The sequence below is a fragment of the Dysidea avara genome, chromosome 3 (genome assembly GCF_963678975.1).
Source record: "Dysidea avara chromosome 3, odDysAvar1.4, whole genome shotgun sequence".
Taxonomy (NCBI): Eukaryota; Metazoa; Porifera; class Demospongiae; order Dictyoceratida; family Dysideidae; genus Dysidea; species Dysidea avara.
In genome coordinates, this window is record NC_089274.1 from 11,447,541 (window position 1) to 11,473,372 (window position 25,832).

The window sequence follows — 25,832 nt, forward strand, 5'->3', positions numbered from 1 at the left end:
AAAAATATAATAAACCAGTTCTTAGTAGTTCACTTTGGCAGGGTTGCCGCTTAGAGTTATTTGGGTGTCACTTGCAGAAGAAGGCCTATAGCTAAATCAGTAGCCGTAGAATAAAGTAAGTCGATATAGCTAGCTATAGTCATATCTATCATGTAACTTATGTAACTAGATCACAGGGGCGTTATAATGCTTTAACTACTTAGCCTCTATAAGCTAGCTAGGTTAGATAGCATATAGTGCTAGCATAATATGATTTAACCTAGCTAGCAAGTTCCTGATCCAGGCAATTGGCATGGCATGAGCCATAGATACTGTATTACTGAATATGGCCCGTAGAATCATGCATGAGCCGCGATTCCGTGATACACATCAACTTTGTACACAGAAACCGTGCACAATGAATAGCAATGCAAACTAAGGTAACTATGGAAATAACCCCATAAATGTATACCATGTTGCATCATCCAGGAGGTCGTACCTGGTACCAGCTACACTTTTAATATATAATTATATATGAAGCAACAGGATTATTGTGCAATACACAAACTGCATGCATGTTTGCATTGTATATATTTGTTAATGTACAAACTCAATCATGAGTATATTCGTACATATGTAGCTAGCTACTTATTTACAAATTTATATAATTATTAAATAAATCAAGAGATGGAGCTTGGATAATATGATCATCTAGTTGGTTCCATAATTTTATTGTAAAAGGAAAGAAGGAGTTCTTATAAGTTAGCATCTACCCTTGTTGGCAACTGCATAACTGTACATACACTGTATTAAATTTATTAATTGCTTTATGAGTGTATAGTAGGGGAGATACTGGAGACGCCACATTATTCTTATATTGATCAGTCATGTATAGCTACTGTGAAACGTGTATGATAAATGCGCACAGTATCATGAAGGGATGATTAAATTAAGGACAATGTTAAAGTATATAACTATGGCATATAGTCTATCTCTATAGGATGACAGATTTGGATGATAAAGTTGCACTATTATCCGATAATGACAATGATCAAGGTATAACCATGGTATAGTTAATTATCATTTCAACCTGCACACTTTATTTCATTCCTTTCTCATACGTCCTAGGTGCAGACTGTCATGCTGATGTCAACCCTGTTAATACTACAGTCTTACCTATAGCAGATAGTGGTAAAATTGAAGCGCCACCTGGTTATCAAGCTGCAATTGATACTGCTCCAACAATAAATGCCACAAATAATTACCTTTATCCTCTAGCAGAACCACGCCCACTGAATGGTACACATGGTCAGACCAATATAATTGCAGTTGTAGTGACTCAGGTATACCAGTGACCATATAGTCACATAGCAATGTTAATTTAATTGAAAGTTCACTTTGAAATGTGTAGCTAAGCTGCCACAAAATAGCACACTCAATGGTATTCAGTTTCCTAATGAATTCAAGGACTTTTGGAATACCCACATATATGTGTATTGAAACCACACTTCCACTTTGCATTAATTTAATATGAGGATGCCTATAATATGTAGACATAGCATAGATACTTATTTGGCTTATGGGCATTACTGTTCATGTTGATCCTGACACACAAAAAAAACAACCTTTTCATATATGCTAAATCACAGTGAAAGTTGTCCATTTTGTACAGGCATAATGCAAGCATAAGTTAAGGGTCTGTACAATTATGACATGTCATATATTACTGTTTTATGTTCATGTATCTATTTATAGCCAACTAGAATGGTACATCGGAATACACAATATTTGGATAAGCATACAAACACAATAAATGCACTCTTTGTGTGCTCATGTCTGGCGTGCTGCTTTTGCTGACCTTTGGCATTGTGTGCCTGTATGATGACTGCTCGGGTAAGCAAATACACACAAGTAAATATACTGTAGCTATAAAGTATACATGTTATAGCTATGTATAATTACAAGCAATAATTTGTGATATGTGTATCTATGCAGAACTGATGTTGCCAATACGGTGACACCATACTAAGCAACAAAGGGATCTGATACATAAGATCCTAATTTAGAATTCATGATTAGTAGTACTATCCTGCCCACAGAGAGTAACTAGATACTGTCCATGGCTATACCATGCTTGCATTAATTGTTACATTGTGTTTATTCAGGCTTATCGAGAAGCATCTGAGGGTAGAGATCCACGTCCATTAATTATGATGGCCGCTGCAGGAATTGTTATTAGCTTTGTTGTTGGAATTCCTGCATCAATTTGGTTCATATCAACACGTGTTTAATCAAGTAACTCAAATGTTGTAATAGCTACTGTATACCATAGAGCTAACAAATCATATAATCTATTTGCTGTTGTATGTACATGTATGTACCATGCCGTAAACAAATCAAATATTCTGTACTGGAACTAGATATAACAGACTATTTTTCTTATAACTTTAATTACTTTGTTAATACGTGACTGAATTTTGGAAAATCACCCTTATGGGTGCATTTTTGATTCAGAGAAAAACGTATTTTAATAATTTAAAGCTTTGTTACTCTCACCAGCCTTGGCAGCTACATGTTTGGATTTTTCAGCAAAGATGGAGCAATTCACAACCTTTAAGAGCAGCTAGTGGCCAAGGTAATCCCTGTAGAGTTTCCCGCCATTTTAGATAGGTTTTTTCACCAGTGTTGCTGTATCACAAGTCCTCAAAAAGGGGTGGAGGATGGGGGGTGGTGGGGCGGGCAAGAGATAGACTACAAAATGGATGAGAATGGTAACTGAAGGCACCAGACCACAAAACAGCCTGTCAGAGGCAGGAAATAGACTGAAATCTCACAAAACAAACATACATCACACATTCAGCTACTTGCTCGTCTGTCCAGAGTGGATGATTTTACTAAATTTGGTCACATATACATTTCCACGAAATATCAAAACAAACAATATTATGTACAGTTATGTCCAATCATACAATTATTATTCGCCACCTTCTCTTCTTGACAAAATCGCTTCTACAAGGTCCACTACCATCTACATTATAAGAAAGCAGTAATACATGTGCTATATTCAATTCAGTTATTTATTTAATTGAAAAGTTGTAACCCAAGCACAGTCAGATATGGAAACATACAGACTGAACCATACCAATGATGAAATTTAGCTCTTCAGCTGGACACCCAGAGCTGGAAAATGATGCGTCCCTGGCTGTTGCTGAAGGAGAGCTACAGCTTGACTGCTGACCTTTTTTTCCAAATGTTTTATTTATTATGTAATATTAATTTTCTTTAAAAATTTAAAAAAAAAAAGAAATTTATTTTTTGTCATGCACAGTATGCTTTTAAAGTTAGCCCATAAGTTCTTGTTACCTGTTTCGCCTACTAGTTACATAGTTACAGCAATCATTAGAAATCATCATTGGTTCACACAATATAACTATATTCATCTCCCAAACTTACAAGTGAGTTACACAATTTTACATTAATTTGATTAAGAAGTTTAATTAACCCTCTCACTGCCACAACTGCCATATGGCTGTTTCGATTTATAAATGCTCATGGCATCACATTCTCAGTGCTCTGTAACTAAATGAGCATTTTAGTAGCCCCTGCGCTTATCCTATAGTGGTCTGGTCATGCCCTTAAGTGAATGGGAACAGGGATAACCGGTCCATAGCTCACTATCACGGGTAAAATGATGTCATAGCACAGTTTTGGAAGGTCGATGACAACCAATTGTAGACGTATTATAGACACTTGAGCATAAACACTGACAGCAAAAACTTACACTATGAGATTGATTGAGTTAAGTAAGATTGTTAATTTACACTCCTACAAACTTGTTTGCCACAGCGAGATGGAAACCAGCAACACACATGGCTAGCACAATATTAATTTACTTACTTTTTCCACATTCACGTCATCTTTGGCACTAGTTTCTATAAATAAACAACCACGTTCACCAGCAAACGATTGTCCTTGTTCTGAGCTGACAGCACGAGCATTTTCAAGGTCACATTTGTTACCAACAACCATTCCTACTGCATGTGGATTTTCCTGCAAAGACAATTATAGTGCCTCACACAACTTGTAATGATGAAAAATGTAACAGTCAACTATCTGATAAATTAATAGGGGTCATGAAGGTTTGGGCTTTGCTGGCTAAAAATATCACCCCAAAACCAGCCTCACAGTACCTTCATGGCATCTTGGCAGTATTGGTGAGGTATAAACAAGCCCAAAAGTATCTACAGAGTGGCCAAATGTTCTTCCAATAAGTTGCTACTAATTTTAAAAAAATTTCAATTAGCACAATTTTCTACTGACTGACTAACTAAATAATTGCCTGATGCCTTCAGACAAGCATAACTCAACAACTGATAAGGATATGAGCCTGATTTTTTCCACTGTTAGACATCACTTCAGCCTGACTGGTGCCTTTGGCGTACCACAGTATGTACAATGAATGCTTCATGGACTTACCAGTGTCCTCCTTTGTGTCCCGTTTATCTTTACTGATGTTAATTCGCGATAGCACCACATGATGGCTTCCCTATGTTTGTAATCGGAACCATCCAAATTTTCTGTTTTGACTGGATTGATTGCAGAGGTCCTTCTCATATCATAGGCGGATCTGGGGGGGGGGGGCAATGGGTGCTGTGCCCCCCTGGTCCTTTTCTTGCCCCCCTTGGACCTACAGTACTATATTGATACCAGAAACTAGAATCATGGATTCACACTGTATTCAGAAGTATAGAAAGCCAATGGGCAATTAGAAGACAACAGTTATAAATGTACGCTATAGCTATACACACTGTAAAGAAAGTGAGGCAAATAAATTTTGAATTTTTGTGTAAAGATCGAGATACTCCAATAGAGCAGTCACTACTTTAATAGAACAGTCACAATTCTAATACATCAATTTACAATTTTTATAAATTTCTTAAGCACTGTTGTGCACTAAAACTTCTTGATAGACAGTGTCTCCTAGATCCACCTATGTCTCATATCATTCTTCAATCGTAAAAGTGTGTAACAGGATGAACATACTGTAGCTGAAACCGAGCATAATGACACCTCGCTTTTCAGTAATAATTTATAGTTGGGGCAAGCGTTCAGCCCCAAACTTAACACACTGACATGCCTGGCATCACTCTTAAAGTATGCATGGTTCACTAGTCATAAATATATTAGTAAAAATATGAATCTTAAAATTGGATTAGGGATCAAAGAAAAAAAGGTAGTAAAAAAGGGAACATTGTGAAACAAGAACCTATACCTGCAGATATACTATACAGTGTCTCTTAACAAACTCCCTGAATCAAGGACACAATAGAAAAAACCTCCATAATATCGATGAAAATTTTGATCCAAACAGATCTGGTTAATACATTTTTTACCTCTGAAAGAGGAAAATCTTTATATTACAGCCAAAATTGACCAAAAATTATGGATCCCAAAATGTCTGTAACAGAGAGGTTCACTGTAGTGGGCATTTAATTCCTAATTCAGTCCATGGTCTGAATTGGGGATCTAGTATATAGGCAACCTTTCTTGTTTCACTACTTTTTAGTTATTCCCTTTTTTCCCTTTTTTCTTTGATCCCTAATCCAACTTCAAAATTCCTAATTTTCTTCTACTTGCTGCTGATAAAAATCACTGTATCATTTAGGACAGAATAGTATGGATTACAAAAGTTTGTGTTCTTTCCTGCCAAAAATATAGACAAGTAACATACAGTATAACCACACATTAGGTGATGATCTTCATTGTTTGTCAGCTTTGTCTTGACGTACTTCAGCACTCTTTATAGTAACGGTACCTACAGTACGACCGCTCAACTGCAATGTCATCTCGTGAGGGTGTAAGTGATTGAAAAACCTCACTAGTTAAAGGATGTAGCACTCGTTTCACTCATGAGCATTCATTCTGTTTCATTTGGGATGAATATTCGCAAGTGAAACAGGTGCCACACCCTTTGATTAACGAGTTTTTTAATCACTTGCATTCTAGCAAAAAGATGTTGCATTTGAGTGTTACGTACTGTATATACTACCTAAGTTATTTGCTTACGTTGATGGATTAGAACTAAGGGGGACATTAAATAATACACAGACCATGTAACAGTGTAAGTTAGGCACATGCCCACAGCCAGCTGTGGGAGTAATAGCCTGCTACAGAAGTGTTACATATTAGCTGTAATGCAGCCCTTGGGATTTGGGTATACGTATCAGGCAAATCCCTTATGCCCACGTTACAATTATTATGCATCTATAATACTGACCTCTTTAAATACACTTAACATTTGATCAACCACTTTGAAAGAGTCTTCATTAGTAATGTCATAAACAAATATAGCACCCTGTAGAAATATAAGCTTATAATAACTTATGCAGCTACATAGTATCAAGAGTATATGCATAATGGGTGTTGAACTGTGTTATACACTGTGAAAAATGAGTCCATAAAGTCCTATGACATCATTCAAACAACTCAGTGGTTTTTGTTGATTGGTGGCTAATTATAAGCACAGTGGGTGCACTTTGTGTATGTAATTACTGAGTGAAAGAACCATGTATATACTTGAGAAAAGTAAGGCACATCGTGCAGAACTCACCATACAAAGAGAAAGATACAAGCAGCTAATGTGGAAAGCAAACAACGAGGTTTCATTACACTCAAAATTTCATTCGAGAGTTCATCATGGTCACCATCCCCCACCTTGACAGTTCTACTAGCAAACGTGACACGTCTAGATGGAATTTCAGCCATGCGGAACACTCGTCAAAGCTTTTAATGTGATAAATCTGAGCAATCAACAGCAGTCAGGTTTGCAAGAAAAAACGAAGGTATACGCAGGTTACTTTACGGGCTCATTTTTCACAGCCTATAGTGCAGTTCGACACTCTCCCTCCCCATTATAATATACTCTTGATAGTATGATACACACAAGCAAACGCAGATACAATGACATACTGTATGTATTTTGTATACACATGTATTATCAATGGGAGATCCAGCATGGGGCTAACATCCCCTTCCACTATACTTTCATGTTACAGGGAGTGTTCTCCATGCATGGGAATGTCTATACAAAATCATGTACAGAGAAACTGTAAAAATGATGGTAGCTTCATTAGGTAGGGAAGAGTAGAGGCATCCTACCTGACTTACAACCACAAAAGTAATTAAAACATACAACCAAGTAATAAGAATAATAAGAAATGTGGTTGAAATTATATCATAAATAAAAATTAATGTTTGAGAAAACTACAAGGCCTACAAAGCCTATAAACTTGCAAAATCTGGGGGTCAGATTGCCAGTAAACAAAGGCACAAACATAATAATCGGGTGCGTTTCTGCCAATGATTGAAATGGTACAACAATTCCAATCAAAATTCTATTTGTCATGATTAGAACAGTTTAGCACATTATGAAAAATAAATAAAAATAAAATTATGTGGTGCATTTTCGGAACAGGTGTTAATCTAGAGAGTAAGGTGGCTTAATACCACCAGTGTTTTGCCTGCTGGTCAGGCATTGGACAGAGGGTGCTTGCAAGATAATGTTGTAAGAAGGGTGGAAGTAAGTCTGTTGCATTATGTAAAGCACATGTACAATCAAGATACTCTAATAGAGCAGTCACTTAACTGTGTAACAAACACACACTTACATAATTGCTAGTAACAGTCTGGCTCTTCATCCTAAAGTTAGTCCAATACTGTTTACAAAAGCTAAGCTCTGTGTGTCCAGCTTGCAATCTAGCACAGATCAATATACTCTAATAGAGCAGTCAATTACTTTTAATATAGCAGTCAGTTTCATACTAGGTATTGATACGTATGTTCTTGAACAGTATGGTAGTTATACACTGTATATTCCTTAGCCTGGTATTAGGTTGTCACATTGGTACATGTACTTGGTTGTATTAGACGTAGTCCTAGTAATAATAATAACTTCATAGACCATCGATCGATATACTCTAATATAGCAATCAATAACTCTAATAGTACAGTCAACACAATAATCATGTGTTTCAAATTGCATTGGTAACTACCCAACAAGATCTTTATTGGCACAGATGCATACACCCCATTTAAACCACTGAGATGCAATATCGACATTGGAAAAGCTTACTGTACATATAGTTAACACTATACAGTAGCTACAGTACTAACAGTAGTAAACTTACCAACTAACATATTATTTGTCTGCATGCATAGGTGTGCCCTTCCCTTGCCAGACCCTAGATCTACCCCTGTGTTCTCAGTATCATCACTTACCATTGCTCCTCTATAGTATGCTTGTGATATTTCACGAAATCTTTCCTGACCATCCGTGTCCCTATGTACAGCAATACATGAAGAATATGCACTCTATACACATTGTTGTACATATATTTACCTAAATAATGTATGCATAAGCTTGTTAACAGGGATAAGCATAAAGTTACAAGTGTAGTAATGTTACTAATGTACTAACACTAATGTTGCTGATGTAACCATCAACAAAGGCAACTTGTAGTGAAAGATATTAGCTCTACATAATCGATCCAATACCAAATAAATTAGCTGACAAGTTAAACATCTCTTTCATCTCTTTCATCTTCTAATTCTTTTCACACACTTTACAAAAACTGCCATAACTCACACGTGTTCTTTCAATTCACTTCAAATTTGATAAGTACAAACAGCACATAGCTACATACAAACACACACACGTTTTATGTAAAACAATTTCAGGAAACAGTCTTGCACCCACAGCCAGCCAAAACACAGCCGGCCAAAGTTGGCACACACCTGGTTTAAAAATATTTGTCAAGCATGTGAAATGCTAAGCTTTTATTGGGTGGCCCTTATTTTCATGGCAATTTTTTTTATATTGTACATACTAGTGTATGTCTAACAGTGAAAAAATCAAGCCCATAGCTCTACCCATTATATTGATCTGAAGGTATTAGTAAGTCAATCAGGCAGCAGAGAATTCCTTTGAATAAAATTTTAAAAATTGTAGCAACTTATTGGAAGCATTTCATATCAAACTGAAGACACTTTTGGGATTGGTTATCATATCGCACTGTGTAGTAGGGACCACAAAAGAGTAGAAGTGGCCCACAAAAGAGTAGAAGTGGCCCACAAAATAACATCACCCAAAAACCAGCCTCAATTTTCCCTGACAACAATGAGGCAGTATTGGTTAACCCATACAAGCTTTCAGATTGACCCAAAAGCTTTCAACAAGTTGCTATGGAATTTTTTTAAAGGAATTATTTAACATAATTTTCTACTGACTGAGTATCTGACTGATGCCTTCTGACAAGCACAACTACTCGATAACGGCTAAGGCTTTGGGCTTGATTTTTTCACTGTTCGACGTCGCTTCAGCCCGAGAGGTGCCTTTTGGCATACCGCAGTAAGTACAATGCATTCTTCATGGACTTACCACTGTCCTCCTTTGTGTCCCATTCATTTTCACTGACAGCGAAAAGTGTCGATTTGGTGGTAGCACGTGATGGCTTCCCTTCGTAATGGAAATCGTCTGTATTTTTTCATAGAGGCTATTTTGATTGCAGAGGTGCTTTATGAACAGTTCTTGATTCGTACTGCTGTGTAACGGATTGAACATAGCCAACAAAGAAACGTAATGGATACTTCACTTTTCAGACGATAATTGCTATAACTGGGGAGCATGGTATCATTTCTTTCTTTCGGTATGCATGGATTGCAGAGGTGCTTTTCAAACAGCTCTTGATTCGAAATGCTGTGTAACAGGTTGAACATAGCTGATAACAGGTACTTCACTTTTCAGATAATTGGGGCGCGCGGAACCATTTCAGATGCAGTAAGCGTGGGTTCACCAGTCATAATGATTATTTATAAAAGAAGTTAACAAACAAGTACACATAAAAATTTGGAATTTACAACTAGAGTAGGGACCATAGCACATCGATAAAAAGTACTGAAACAAGCTGGAGTAGTGCGTGATATTAAATCAAAGTAAAACGATAAGAAGTGTTACCATAATGGAAATGCACAGTAGGGATATAACACTTCTTATTGTTTTACTGTGATTTAATATTGTGCACTACTCCAGCTTGTTTCAGTACTTTTTATCGATATGCTATGGTCCTACTCTAGTTGAAAATTCCAAAATTTTCTGTGTACTTGTACTTAATCAATGCTGCCAAGATACCATGATGATATTGTGAGACTGGAATCTAGTCAATACCCCTTTCAGAAATAGGGCTCTACGGTATTGCCAAAAACCTTTATTCAGTATATTGTTAAAATACCTCAGTATTATTAAATATAGGTATTGTCCTTGAATGTATAGTGAACAACAAATGTACAATAGAAATAGTATTTAGAAGTGGAAAGGCCAAAAACAATAATTTTGTACTCAGCTTCCTATTCTGTAAACACTCAGTTTATTTTGATGCCACACAACATATGCAGTACAGTAATTCCATTATATACGTATTACTATGGTGTATTTACAATTACGATACTAGTATTTTAAAACAATGTTATTTAAAATGAAAAGTAGGGATCATTGCAATAAAAAGAAGTGAAACAAGAGATGAATGATGGTGTTACAGCATAGCTCAGTGGGAGGTCCCTACTTTGGCATTGAACAAAATAATAATAGCTAATGTGCTAAAGTAGGGGGTTTGTTTCGCTACTTTTTATTGGATAGATCCCTATTTCTGTAAAATCATATTTAAATTTTTTTTAAATACTAGTTTGTTTAGTTTTTTGTTGTGGCACAGCGAGCTACAATGTAACTTGTATTAGTCCACTTGTATTTTCCACATCTGTAGGTATGGGGAAGGCATATATCATCACTTATAAACATCTTGCCCATTTGCTCAGTGAGAAGTGTAGTTCCCCATATTCAGTGGTTATGGGCAGGCTTTGCTGTAGTTTGGGGTTCTCCTTGCTGCATTCTTCAGTAATGTATATCAGGGGATCGCATTCTAGATCCAAGCATCCCTGTGTACCTCCAGCTGTCGACCTTGCTGTTGCTGAGGGGCATGCACCTGTCTCCTTTAGAACATTAATGTAGCTAATTGTGCTGGCTTCTTTTTCTTATAAAAATAGCTATGTCTAGCTACCAGAACAATGTAACTTGTAACTGTTCTATCATACATGACTGTTGTATTAGAGAGCTTAGAGTACATACACACATATACATGACAACAAGTTTACAATACAGCATTTCAATAAATAAAAGAAAAAGAAATTCATCACGCTCAAACTGTGGGCAGAGAGGTGAACTCTGCCCAATCCTGTGTCAATGGAATCATTGCCATTACAGATGCAGCATTGTCATGTTGAAAATCAATAGCAAAAGGTGTATTAGAGTGACCATTGTATTAGAGTATATCTCAAGTCAGCCAAGGGGTGTGCAGCTAGCTAGACCAATAAGGAGTGAGGTGATCTTGATTATTAAGTAAATAGTTAGATTGTTAAGAGTTCGGATCTCCGTACTCTTTCGCTATTAGTCCACCTAGATCTTTATTTGGTGGGCGTGGTCGCAAACCTATCGCGAACTGGATCCCAATTGTGAAGTTGTAGATATCTAGCAAGTGTACCCCTTATAGTAGCACCGGGACTGAAGCACTTCTGAAATCCAGCTCTGAAATAATTCTGTGGCATCTAAATATGCTGCTGAAAGAAAGCGTTGAACGGAAAATTAATGCCTTGATATGATTTTATTGAATGAAGAAGAAGACAAGCAGCCTGATTGAAGATAAAAGAAAAGACAAGGTGCAGAGGGCCTGCACTTGTCGGAACCCAAAAAGACACATCCCACTGGTGAGTGTGCATGTTATTGTGGCGTAAAATGGTGACCGTACGCTGCTTCGTTTGGCCTCTAGCTTTGCGACTGTGGTCAGTGAGGCAGATACAGTACCATGCACTGTACTGTATGATAGTGATGTAAGGTGTGGCATGCCATAAAGCCATACACTAAGTAGATAACTTAATGACAATGACAATGGTAGCTAATGTGCTTAACAGAATATGCACAAAGGCCTGATGTAATATACAAAGGGTATGTGTAATATATTAACACTCACCATATTTGCAGTTTCACTCTTTTCTCATCAACTTCAATAGTTCTAACCTTAAAATCAATACCTATAAACATCAAAGCAGTTAACACAAAAGTGTACAATGCAGTACAATGTATTACGTATATCAGAAATGGAAAAATGCACTTCTGCAAGGGAAGATCAAAAAACAGATATTCCACATGTATATAGGGCATATCAGCTATAGTCCGGTGACCTACCTAGTTGTAGCACTGCCTATAATAGAAAATAATTGGAGTAGGGTTTGAAGTCAATCGTACAAGGTTTAATGCTGTATAACAGGAAATTCCTGCACAAAAACTCAGTTCCTGAATGTTTTATTGTTTGAAAACAGTAATACTGCACATTTGTGAACATTTTCTAGTTGATTAAATCCAAAAGATCAACTCACAGATGGGATTTCTATTATACAATAGTTGAAATCAGTAACATATACCTAAACTATTTTTAGAGATAACACGATGAAAATATATGGCTTCTGTCACCCAAGCTATATAATGATAAATCAATTTGGCTGTACCAACTAAAATAATTATAAAAAAAAAACAACTGTGAGTATGGTTGATATATCTGCACACACGTTAACCTAAATACATAGGTGCTCTTTGTAAGTAGCTCTTACTTATCATACAGTACAGTAGTACTGTATATTAGGGATCACAGAGATTTGAGTTTTTCTGACCAAAAATATCACCCAAAATCCAGCTTCAAAGTAGAGCCTTGTTAGGTATAACCAAGCCCAAAAGTGCCTACAGTACAATCCTAAATACCTCCATTACATTGTTATGAACTTTTTAAAAAATTATTCAATGGAATTTTTTATTGCCCGCCCACCCGCCTGCCTGCCTGATTCCTTCAGGCAAGTGAAACTCTATAACGGCTAAGGCTTCGGGCTTGATTTTTTCACTGTTCAACATTGCTCCATCCCAAGACATGCCATTTGGCATACCAAGTACGTACAATGCATGCATCATAGACTTACCTTTGTCCTCCTTTGTGTCCCATTTCATTTTGCTGACAGCCCAAGGTGTCAGATTTGCAGTAGCACAATGCATGGCTTCCCAACATTTGTTAACAGGAATTATCCGTATTATTCGTCGTAAATGGATTGACTGTAGAGGTGCTATTCCTACTGTTCTTCATTTGTAGTGCTGTATAATGGACTGAACATAGCTGAAAGCAAAGCATAATGGACACTCCATTTTTGAGTCAGTTATTGATAACCAGGGTGAACGTTCAGATGAAAACTTTATCCATATCAAAACGTTTGTTAACTTTACCATACATTATAAAAATCTGTAACATAAAATATACGCGAAAATGACACCATCTATTCAAAATTGCACCATACCTTCTACATTCTTTAATTTACAGAGATCTGGTATAGCTCAGCAGAATCGTTGATCACCAGCGAATTGAGTGATATATAGGAGTTTGTGAAGTGACGAAGAGAAAAGGCAGGATAGAGCCTTACACATTCAGATACATAATAAAACAGCAGGAAAAACCTGTTTTTTCGTATGTTTTGCAATGTAACTCAATAATTATAATAACTGGTTAGGCACTTACTTCAGGTGGATTCTTAATTAGCAAGTGTTGACACGTAGAATGATACCAAGTTTAGTGAATTCAGTTGAGGGTAACAGCTTGCTTTTTGGGGATTTTCCCACCCGGGTACTGTAATTATATTCTTCAATATAAATTGCATGGGGGGGCACATATTATGTTGTAATCAATAGTAAATAAATGTTACTATTGTAACACTAAAGCATTACTCCGAACGGAATTGTGTAGAGCAATTCAAGGGCCTTAATTTTTTGCATAATGTCTTGTAGAGATTGTGGGTGCTAATATTTGATTTATTGCATTTTTTGTATTTAGTACAACATGCATGCATTTTACCTAGGGCAAGAAATGATAACTGTCAACAAGGTTTTTGGTTTGACTAAGCTAAGACTACCAAAATTACATGGAGTTAATTTTTAGTTGTTTATAGGGATCACTACAAAAGTGATGTGCGCCATCTCAAATACCGCCTTTTAAAAATCATCCTAGAGGCGTACAGTGTTAGGAGTAACGCGTTACATAATTAACGTGTTACGTAATATTATTACTTTTGTGGTAACTAAGTAATATACCGGAATACGCTATAAAAACGGGTAATATAACTCAAGTTATTTTACTTACAAATGTAACGCGTTATCTAAGTCATATATAGTATGTTCACGTTGAGCTGAATCCTGAAAAACAGCTAAAAGTTATAAGTGGATTTTTTCTCAACAGAGTTAGCATTTCAGCTAACCAGATGATTATTGGTAACAGCAAAGGTGTCAACAACAGACACGTACGGTTTGGCTCCATTACAAGTTCGGGAAAGGGCTGTAATGGACACTGTACTTATATGGCTTCCCCATAGGAAATGTATTGTGAAAATTATGATTGGCCGTAAATATTATGTCAAACATTTGAACAAAAAGATTTTGAAATATTTTTAGCGGATCAAGCAGTACTACAAATGAGCCAAATTTCAAGATCGTGTGTAATTGCATCCATGAGTTATTAAATGTTTTTGAGGATTCAGCTCAACGTGAACGTACTATAGTTACTGTAACGAGTCCAATGTTACGTAATAATATTACTACAAGTAACGAAGTTACTAATCTCGTTAGTTATCCTCTGAGTAACGTCTAGCCAAAACGAAGTAACGAAGCCAACTGAATGAAGCTTATTCACCAGCTTCTTACTTATAACCAAGATTTGCACATTGTCCAACAACGCAATCATGTCACGTGATAAAGTAGTAGTTTCACATGTGACAGCTTAAGGCTGTGGCCACAAAGTAATATAATATGTAATAATATTATAGTTACTTTATTTTATGGGTAATATGTAACTGTAACTAAATAGTTCAGTTGCAAGTAATATGTAATATGTAACTAGTTACTTTTACAAAGTAACTTGCCCAACACTGGAGGCATATTACATGACAAAAATCGCCTTTGCGCAATAATATTAGTCTGTCTAACATGAAATACAGCATTAAAAACAAGAAAACACTTACCGGTGACCAGACATAGAATTTTAAAAATATCGCCAAAACTTGAAATTTCATCTGCCTCACTCACTGACCACAGTGGCAAGCCTAGAGGTCAAACAAAGCAGCACACAGCCACCATTTTATGCCACAATAACAGACTCACCAGTGGGATGGCCTTTTGGGGTTCCGACAAGTGTGTTCCCTCTGTGTCTTGTATTTCCTTTTATCTTCAATCAGGTTGGTTTTCTTCTTATTCCAAGCATTGATACCATATTGAGGCGTTACTATTCCGTAATAACACTTTCTTAGGTGCTACAGAATTATTCCAGAGCTGGATTTCAGAAGCACTTCAGTCCCAGCGATACTATAAGAGGTATACTAGCTAGATATTGGGATCCTGTTCGTGATAGGTTTGCGACCACACCCATCAAATAATGACTCTAGGGGGACTAATCACGATAGTGTATACGGAGGCCACACCATCTATAACAGTAAACAAGATAACCTCACCCCTTATTGGTCTAGCTAGCTACACACCCCTTGGCTTGAGATACTCTAATACAACATTCGCTCTAATACCATTGTACAATATTCTAATAGAGCAGTCACAAGTTACACTAGAGCTATAGCTACAACAAAAAGTACACAAACTAGTACTTTTTAAAAATGTCAATTTAAAAAGTGAAGTAGGGATCTATGCAATAAAAAATAGTGAAACAAGAGATGAATGATGGTATTACAGCATAACTCAGTGGGAAAGTCCCTACTTTGGCACATTAGCTATAGTTGTATGCGTTCACCTGAGCCCTCGCCAATATCAAAGAGATAAACATGTGTTCACTCCCAATGATTTTGTACTGGAACAAGCATGTTTTCATGTTGTAAACATGTTTGCACACCTGAATCGTCCATACTAAATGTATGGGATACTTTTAAAGCCTCATAACTCATATGTTTTTGCTTGTATCAAAGCGTTTTTTTGATTAACAGTTCTGGCATTTACAGGGCTTCACAGCGCTACTAAATGTTTTGGCAGCTGCCCCACATAACAAGAGTTGTTAACAAGAAACGAGGGCTTAGGTGAACACAAACAGATTATATAACAATTATTTTGTTCAATGCCAAAGTAGGGACTTTCCCACTGAGCTATGCTGTAATACCATCATTCATCTCTTGTTTCACTACTTTTTATTGCATAGATCCCTACTTCACTTTTTAAATTGGCTTTTTAAAAAAATATAATACACAATTCATAAGAACTAATAGCAAAATTTGATGTTATGTAAAATTCTATTTTGACCACTTCAGTTTACAATTCCCAATAGCAAGTTTTGATATGCTCTGGCGCCATCCTTTCTTTTGATGCAGTGTGCGCAGGTTCACCAGTCGCAAGCAGCAAAAAATGCCACAAAGAGGTCGTAAAGTTACCTTTAAGTATAAAAGTAAGTAATACTCAATATCTAACCATATAGCTGCCTATTCACAAGTAGAGCTGTACCGAAATACCAATACATATCGTATCGGTGACTGATATAAAAAAATCTATAATATCTTTGGAAGCCGAAATCACTGCTAACAACCAATACAATTATACCGATATACAACTAAACTATCTGAGGACATTGTGCACTGATTAAACTACATTTCTCAGTGAACAAGGCTGGAAAAAAGTGGTTCTTTCTTGCTTGAAAGTACCACACTATGCGAAGCCATATAAGTGCACATATTTGTCTATTGTTTTACTGCTACAATACTTATTAATCATACAACAAATAATCATAGGGTTTAGCCTGGGTAGCAACTACAAGATGAAATAAAAAACAGCAGCCATCCTTACAATAGTGCTCTGCGATATACTGGTAATACCGTTTATCGTGATAAATTATCATAACCAATTATCATATCGTGACATCCTTTGATAACCAATATATCAAAATACCGGTATATCGATGAATACCAGTATAGGATTGCTTTTAACCCAGCTAGCCTTTGGTGTTTAATTACCCAATTTGTTGATGGTTTAGCAGACACACCCTAAACATAACTTGAGGTTCTCACATTACAACACATGCCTACTTGTACTGAACTATATTTTTTGTTTTTTGGGATGCATACTACTTCATACAGGGATTTGCGAAGTTCTTGCAAATCCGTAATTTAAAACGTACGCACATGCGCATTACTTTACAGTTGAATTATTGGCGCGAACTAACAGTAAAGGCGGCCAACTGCTTGTGCGTGTGCCAGTGAAAGCATCAGTGATGAATCAGTGTACTAATAACCAACAACGTGTATCTTCGGCACCATCAGTAACGGTACAAGTGTTACACTCATCTTCGAGCTCATCTTCATCATCCGGTTCCCAGGCCAGTGTTATTCCCATGGCCGCTACTCCACTCGGGGTTCCAATTACTAATAACCGTGACTCAGTACGAGGCTCTGTAGCCGGTGACAAGGTAAGACTGTTCAGGTAAAGTAACTCATGTAATCACCCTTTTTCAGGTGCCTTATACTTATAAAGTTAGGATAATAAATCCCAACAAAAAGAGTGATTTCATATTGCGCCAGCTTCACCGACACCACTCTCGATTTTCGACGGTCACTGCCATTCGAGTGAGCATGATAGATGAATTCGATGATCAGGTACCAGATTCTGTGAAGTTCAATGTTGGCTACATTGATGGTAGACACCAGATGTCACTGTTTAACGTAGATGATTTGAGCCTGATGTATTCCAAATACAAACTAGGTGGTGAAATAATTCTATGGTGTGAGGGTAGGTGCATAGAAGATAACCGTGGCAGTCGAAAGAGAGGTTTGGAAGCAGCAGGTCAACAGAAACAAGAAAGAGAAGACCAGGTAGATAATGTATTTGCGGATCTCAAGTCTAAACATAACGAAAAGTACACTGTGCCACAGCTGAGACTATGGTCAAGAATGGTGTGTTCAGGCATACACGATGACATGGACAAACCACCAGATGTTCCTGCTTTTGGAGCCAGTGTTAAAAAGCCACGTAAAGAGTCACTTGCAGATTCTATTACAGGAGCAGCAGCTACTCTTGTGAAAACATTTGGAGCACCTGATGCGAGTTCCAGTGAAGTGCATCGTGAGCCTACTCCTACTGTGATGGGTGTATCTCCTGGTAAAACTGTTCAGCTACGGATGAAAAACCTAAAGCAGCTACGATATCTTCAAAGTTTATTTGAAGATGGAATACTCAATGAAAGTGAGTATTCAGAACAAAAGACTTGTATTTTGTCATCGTTAAGGAAACTATAAGCATTTGATCTGTGTATATAGAAAACATTTCAACTACATAAATAATTTTTGGCGTTATCATGTACATGTACAACTATTACTTATCTATAATTATACAGTCCACTTTCAGAAATCCAGTTTTGACAATCTTGCGGTGTGATAGTTGCAAAAGCTGCTAACAAAGCAGTCTCCACATCCATGCTTGTTTGCTCATCTACTTTCATCAAAGTTTTCACTTTAGAAAATGCCAATTCTATTGGCATAAAGTCAGGAGAATATGGTGGAAGGAAGTGCACAATTGCACCAACTTCTTCAATCATCTTGACTATACTACTTAGATGATGAATGGAACAGTTATCCATTATTACCACACTGTGTGGATTTTTTCCATCATAAGGCAATAAGCAAGGTAAAAGGTGTTTTTCAACAAAACTATAAAAGACATCCCCATTGGTTACACCTCGCACAACCTTCACATCTAATAAACCATTCACAGACATAAAAGCTATGCCAGATAGGTGATCTCCTCTGATCAAAAGCTGATGACTCACAATTGGCTTTCCTCTCATGCTGTAGCCATAGCGCCGTAATGTATTTCTTCGATCAGTTCCAGTCTCATCAAGAAAAATCAGCATTTCAGGGCTGTAAATGGACACCTCTGACATATACTGTTGCCTCAAAAAATCATCCCTTTGTGTAGCAGTGATCCTCAGCTTCTGTCTTGTAAATCCACTCTTTTGCAAGAATCTACATATGTTTGAAATGTGAATGTTCACTGACAATGAATTGAATAGTTCCTCCTGTATTTCTTGTAATTTGATTCCTGGCCTTCCCATTGCAAGATGCAATATAAGTAACTGAGCGGGATTTGTTAGCTTTCTAGAAGCTCTATCTGTTGGATATTGAAGTTTGCTTACAGTTCCAGTGCTGAGAAATCGTTGTAAAATCCTACGAACAGTAGATTGATCAATGTTTAAATTCTGTGCGATTACTGCATCACCATATCCCAGTGCTTCTTTCTGCCAAACGATTCGCCATCGTAAGTCTTCACTATATGCATGCGATCGTTTACTTTCACAAGATGCCATTCTCGATTCGCGTACAAAGACCAGTGTTCGCGCCAATAATTCAACTGTAAAGTAATGCACATGTGCGTACGTTTTAAATTACGGATTTGCAAGAACTTCGCAAATCCCTGTACTAGGCCCAAGAAATGATGTAATAGTTACAATAACAAGCTAACTCTCCAACTCTAGATCACTTCAAAAGAACACTTATAATAACATGACTGTATGTACGAACTGTTTTGTAATATGTCACACCCCCCTTCCCCACAACTCACCCACTTGTAATGTTGTGCCACACACTCTTTTTGAGGTTCTGCACATTATAATATATAATATATAATAATAACTATATATTGATATACCGCGATATTTTCCTGTTACTAATACCGTGTATTCAAATTTCAATACCGCCAAGCACTACTTTACAAGCCATTGAAATGCGGAGTGTAATCTGGAGCATGTACGTATTAAAATATTTTTGGCCAATTGTGGGTGCCTCAGTTGTTAATAGAGGCCACACCACCCTGGTTAAACAAGCTTAACCAGTGATTATAAGTCAGTCTTCAAGACATCCCATATTTGGTAACTCCATTCTTAATGTGTTACACTTTGTTATACCGGTATATCGGATCGGTATCATATCATTTTTAAACGCATTTATCTCATATCGGATCGGTTTAGTATTCTTATATCGGTACACCCCTACTCACAAGTGATAAAGCAATCATGATGTACTCTTCAGCTGGCAAAAATTAATATTTTCTATTTTAATTTTACCGACCTACGACTCTGTACTTGGGCTGAATTTGGCCTGAGAAACAAAACATTTAGTTGAAGTGGCCTAATGTTGCAAAAAAGTAAACAAACAAGTATAAGGAAAAATTAGGAATTTTAGGTTCAATTAGGGATCACAGAAAAAAGTTGGGAAACAAGGGAGGTCACCTACACCTGCAAATATAGTAGTGAACATTTAATCCCTAATTTAGTCATGGGTATAGACTGAGTTAGGGATTAAATGTTAACTAGTATATCTGTAGCTCCAACTTTTTACTATGATCCCTTAAAATCCCTGATACTTGTGACATTGTGGATGATTCAATGTTCGCGTGATATCAAGAATGGTCTACAAGCGAAAGTCAATATCAATATAAATACAATTATTCTTATGACATACACGCAACTGACTAACTGAAAACCATGCCCTTGCATTAAATCTTAATTCCTTGAAAAATTACAATGCTGTATCATGTTGTTTATACAAGGTTTATACTTAGCTAGTTCTTTGACTACTCTTCAATTGTACATGTCTGATCTAGCTGTGTATGGAGCTACCAGTGTGATAGTCTGAACATCATTTACTGTATGTAAGACTAGTTTGGTGCATGCAGTAGAAATGGCTGCAAAGTAATTGTATTGATTATAAGTACAACAGTTTTACTGGCTGCTTGCATAAAGCACTGTGCCTTTCACATTATCTTCCTCTGTTATTTACTTTATTGGTATAGAAACATCACTAAAATCTATGTATCACCAACAATAAAAAGTTTACTTTCAGCAACTTGTTATAATGTGATCTTTGCGTTTGTAGTAAAATAATTTGTACCTTAACAAGATACTGGCATACCGATATGCAGATTTATCTCTTTTCTACAAACTATCCCAAGTGAGAGTAAAAAGGCCAAAGTTGCTTACCAATAGTAGATATATAAATTGAATGAAAAACATCCTCTGTAAATCTTATCAGGAGACATGTTTTACCAGTCTTAGCATCACCAGCAAGTAGCAGCTTTAGTAAATAGTCATAAGCAGGTGCAACAGCCATATCACAAGTGGTAGATCCTACATATAATAGTATTTGTATGACAACACATAATGATAAGTAATTGTATAATAGTAGCATAACATCTTAACAAGAACTACAGATGACTATATGCCCTCCAGCGGTCTGGTAAAGCAGGTAAAACAACAAAAACATTTATACTGAATGTACCTAAACCATGGCTATGAGGTGTATTGCACTTACATACATCCCAAATCCAAAATAAGGGAAATTTCCGATGACTGAGGATAAGGGGTATATATTAGGGCTGTACTGATTCCACTTTTTACAGATAGCAGTGATACTAGCTACTTCACATTTATTTGTTATGTACACCATAAGTAACTCATCCATATATCAATTTATTTATTTGCGTAGTTCATGGTACTTCTGTACAAGTTTTAACACAACAATGGACAATTCATTGCAATGAGCACATGATGGAGTGACTAACTGTACAAGATTTAATAGAAGTACAAACCGGTTCAGCAGCTAGTCAAGTAGTCCTCTATGTTCTACTGGCTTGAGAAAACGTCTAGATAGGTAGCTAGCTGTCTGAAGCATTAAGTATGTGGAGTGGTTATTTTTATGGCAATAGGCTTGTGTCGATTATGCCGGCATAATTTTTGGAATAATAGAGGATAAAAAGCATACAGCATAATGTTGGTAATTCAGACATGGGTCAAGCACTTAGGTAAAGGGCTTGAAGTACTTTTCAAGTACCTGTAAAAATGCTTAAGTACAAGCACAAGTACAAATGCTGCTATTAAGTAAAAAGCTTCAAGTACAAAGTGAAGCGCTATAAAAGTGCTTGATATAATTACTTAAAATTTACTGTCTAAAGATGGGACAACTGGGACATCTTGACAGATTGTTTGGACAATCCCATCCAAACAATCTGGTAAATCAAAGTGATACAGAAGGTACGTAGCTTCTTCTCTGCCATTCTGTCTTCAGCACAATGGAAAATGGTTGTTGCCCTTAATAATCCTTATACCTTATAATGCAAGAAACCCATAGCAACAAAGAGTAAAATACCATGTCTGCTGGGCTGTGTGTGATAGCACCTTTTCGCTGTTACATGAGAAGCTCATTGAATCAAAGACTTTTGAGCTGGCAGCTTGATTGCTTATAAGCACTTTTAAATATAAGTAATTAAGTACCAGCACAAGCACACAAATGCTGCACAGTAACAAATACTAGTAAGCACTTCAAAACAAGTGCTTAAGGCTTGACCCATGTCTGGCTGGTATAATGGAGCATATAATTAGCAGCATAATGGGAAAATTTCTGCCGCAATAAGTATAACTTCTGCTATAACAGTCACAAAGTCAAGGGCTAACTTTTTTTGGATGGTAAACAAAAGTTAGTGTTGAGTCCGGCAGATAGCTAGTGAATCTCTGGACATTGAAAATGGTAAAGTCTGCAGTGAGACTGCATGAGGTTAATATCAAACCAGGAAATATTTCAAAAAGATCAAGATTCTCTAATAGAACAGTCAAACATTCTAATAGAACAGTCATCATGAGTAACAGAGAGAATGAGAACCATTTAACAACTGAGAAGATGAATCTGAATCATTCAGAAACCACGCATACTATAATTATATATATATATATTTATACATATAATTATTTGCATACAAAGATATTAGACAATAAAATGCCTATAGAAATCCCCCAGACCCCTGCTCTAATGTGCCTATTAACTCTAGAGCACATCCCCTTGTCAAGCTATGGCTACTGTATTATTTGTATGATGTAGTCCATTTACAATCTATAATTATTATATGAAGAACTTCTCTGCACAAAGAAAAAACACACAAAATAAAAGCATACTGCATTTCTGAAAAGCATAAAACAAGCATAATAGGCGAAAAAATTACAAAATGCACAATAGGCAAATTTTGAAACATAATAGACTACATATGAGTAGCTCCTGTGCAATTTGTATAACAGTCACGTGATCTTTAAGTGCAGAATAATTGTGCCACATTAAATTCTTATTTCATGCAGGCACAGAAAAAATGACACTCCAGAAATAATGACTGTTTATTAGAGCATATTAATGTCCATGCTTAAAAAACACATAGCAAGCTGCTAAAACTGTCCGTGGGACATGTCCAACAATAGTACCCTCTTTGCACATGGCCACAGCAAAGGAATCATGGACGTTACCGCCTTCGCACTTGCAGTACAATTCCTCACCGGTACTTGTCCAAATTTCCTTGAATTGTAAAGAATTTCAAAACATTCCCCAAAAAAATTTCCAGCTGCATACCTCATACACATGGTAGCCCCATATCTTACTTTCTATTGTAAAAGTGTTGGCACATGCCACCATTAATGATAATCACATGATGCATATGTTTACAGTAAGCTTGCTCGCATTTTGCAATCGCAGAAATTTTGCTGAAGACTACTAGCTAGCTACTTGGCTGGTTAGCAAATGTTAGGTCTCGTAGAAAAACCCGCTTTACGGTATCCTCTACAAAAATGGCAATTTGCGCGTGCAGCGCATTTTTATGACCACACTTCTTCGTTTTATTGCTATGGGTGTGGCCCACATATTGGCTTTTAATAAGGCGAAGCCACACACCCTAGCTAATTATCAACGGCTACTCAATTAACATACCACCGGATAGCTTATCACAAACGTGAGTGGTTTATTTTAAATTCCTCTGCCGGGCCACGATACATTTAGCCATAGATTATAAAGATTTAGCTAGCTCGACTGTGAGTAATTAATAAAATGACCCTGACCCCTAGATCTGAGACTGTAAGAAACTAGACTAATTCATATCACTTATCCTTACATTATAACTTTGCGGTGCACTCACAATTTTCTCCAGATAGCTACAGTAGCCGACGCTAGTACATGAGTCAGCAATCCTTGCGTGGCTTCGAATTTATTCGTACACATACACATATCTATGAGTAGCTAAACAGTTTGGCAACTAGGCTAATTCAGTGTTCTAGAAAGGCAAGGAATCAATAAACGTTTGCCTTCAGGCCTTGTATCCATGCTTGACTATAGCCACCATTTAATCATTCAGTCACTTAATGCACTTATCAATGCCAAGCCCCACCCCAGGGGATCCCCTTACACCTATACTGGGGAATTGACATCTACATCTTGCCCCACCTGAGGCTTTTGACGGCGGCAGTTTGCTGACCCACAATTGTTGAGCGGTCAGTTGACCCCACTGATTGTAGAGCTGCAACATACTGTACTTGTCAACAGTCCAGATGTCTCCCCCACTGTCCTTAACACTTTATCTGCTGCTAAGACTTCAGTTGCTAACGCCCACTCTGCTACATTCAAGAACCATGCACGTCATGATTTACATCATACTCACGTTGATTATGGAGAATCTAAATTCGACTGACATTAACTGTTCAAAATAAATTTTTAGACATTGTCCGGCACTCTGAACCAAGCTTGTCCTTTATGGAAGAGATTGATGTATGGCCTCCCTGTGAAACAGCTGTCCTTGCTACGTGCTGGTTGTGATACTCTACCAATTCCTATGAACCTGGCTAGGTGGAAAATCATTACTACCCCTAAATGTGCCCTTTGTCAAGCTCCCCAACCCTCAACAAACCGTATCTTGACTTGATGACCTGTTGCTCTTGATCAAGGCAGGTATACCTGGGCACATGATTCACTCCTACAGGTTCTCATTCACGCACTCCAACAGCATTTACCTGACTTTTTAAACTCTACACTGAGTCACCAATCTTCCAGGATATCTTGCTGGTGTCTGCCCTCCTAGTACCATTCCAACCAATCCTTCCTCCACCCTTAGCAGAACTGACTTGGTGTTGGTTTCCAATAATTCCATCTGTTTGTTTGAACTAACTATCCCCACCAATACCCAGCAACATCTTTTAGCTGCTAGAGCTCAGAAGGAAGATCGGTATAGCAGTTTACAATATGACCTTCAGCTTTTTGGCTTATCTGTTAATCTCATATCCATCAAGGTTGGTTGTTTAGGCCAGACACAATAGCCCAAGTGGCCAATGCCTGCAAAGTGGCAAACAAGACTATAGGATCCCTGTTTGAGCAGGCTGTTCACACTGCTATCTCTTGCTCATACAGGATTTTTAATTCTAGAGCCTCTCCAGACTGGGATCTGTCAGTTTTTCTAAACTGAACTTTTCTGCATGCTATAATTATTATTTTTGTATTGAATTTAATAGTGTAAGTCTTTTGTATTGTAATTTAATAGTGTAAGTCTTGCCAGGGTTCCTGTACTGGCCAGTGCATGGTACCCCTGAGTCTAGACCCCTGTACTTATGTTGTATATTGTCTTAACAAAATAAGACGTCTCTCTCTCCCCTTAATACAAAAATTATTTTAATAGAACTGGATAAATCAAATCCTCTATACAGACCCCTCTTTCAAGGTGGGGACACAGAGGCGTTTTGACAAACTTTTTAGCAGGAAGTAAACATTTGACACTAGACTTTATTCCCCACCCTACCAGTGGGGCATGACATTGATAAGTGCATAGTCATTTGTAGAGGTCTACCAGACACAGTCTTAGTATGATATGCAAGCAGGCTACATAATGATAC

General features: G+C 37.1%; 2 protein-coding genes and 1 long non-coding RNA gene across 4 annotated transcripts; 2 read left to right on the top strand and 1 right to left on the bottom strand.

Moving 5' to 3' along the window:
- Nucleotides 1–2: 2 nt before the first annotated feature.
- On the top strand, nucleotides 3–2,400 carry LOC136251733 (uncharacterized). Its single transcript, XR_010699181.1, has 4 exons — nucleotides 3–115; nucleotides 980–1,035; nucleotides 1,108–1,872; nucleotides 2,145–2,400. It is a non-coding gene; the product is annotated as an uncharacterized lncRNA (long non-coding RNA).
- Nucleotides 2,401–2,865: 465 nt separating this feature from the next.
- Nucleotides 2,866–24,192, bottom strand: LOC136249353 (ras-related protein Rab-13-like). Of its 2 annotated transcripts, none has more exons than XM_066041315.1 (7): nucleotides 24,092–24,192; nucleotides 21,126–21,272; nucleotides 12,054–12,114; nucleotides 8,257–8,317; nucleotides 6,257–6,334; nucleotides 3,877–4,029; nucleotides 2,866–3,007 (listed from the first exon to the last, which is right to left on the bottom strand). In XM_066041315.1, the coding sequence occupies exons 2-7, from the start codon at nucleotides 21,253–21,255 to the stop codon at nucleotides 2,954–2,956; spliced, it is 537 nt and encodes a 178-aa protein (XP_065897387.1). In that variant the 5' UTR covers nucleotides 21,256–21,272; nucleotides 24,092–24,192; the 3' UTR covers nucleotides 2,866–2,953. The 2 variants fall into 2 exon arrangements, with proteins under 2 accessions (XP_065897387.1, XP_065897388.1); XM_066041316.1 differs by having other exon boundaries at nucleotides 24,068–24,174.
- On the top strand, nucleotides 17,234–18,387 carry LOC136251576 (uncharacterized). Its single transcript, XM_066044040.1, has 2 exons — nucleotides 17,234–17,561; nucleotides 17,608–18,387. Exons 1-2 carry the CDS (start codon nucleotides 17,367–17,369, stop codon nucleotides 18,385–18,387), a joined length of 975 nt encoding a protein of 324 aa, XP_065900112.1. The 5' UTR covers nucleotides 17,234–17,366.
- Nucleotides 24,193–25,832: the final 1,640 nt, after the last annotated feature.

Coding starts and splice junctions, on each gene's coding strand:
- LOC136249353 (XM_066041315.1), bottom strand. CDS start 21,255: ATGGCTGTTGCACCTGCTTATGACTATTTACTAAAGCTGCTACTTGCT. Junction 6,335..8,256: donor CATACTATAGAGGAGCAATG/GTAAGTGATGAT, acceptor ATATTTCTACAG/GGTGCTATATTTGTTTATGA. Junction 4,030..6,256: donor TGTTAAGTGTATTTAAAGAG/GTCAGTATTATA, acceptor TTGTCTTTGCAG/GAAAATCCACATGCAGTAGG.
- LOC136251576 (XM_066044040.1), top strand. CDS start 17,367: ATGAATCAGTGTACTAATAACCAACAACGTGTATCTTCGGCACCATCA. Junction 17,562..17,607: donor GCTCTGTAGCCGGTGACAAG/GTAAGACTGTTC, acceptor ACCCTTTTTCAG/GTGCCTTATACTTATAAAGT.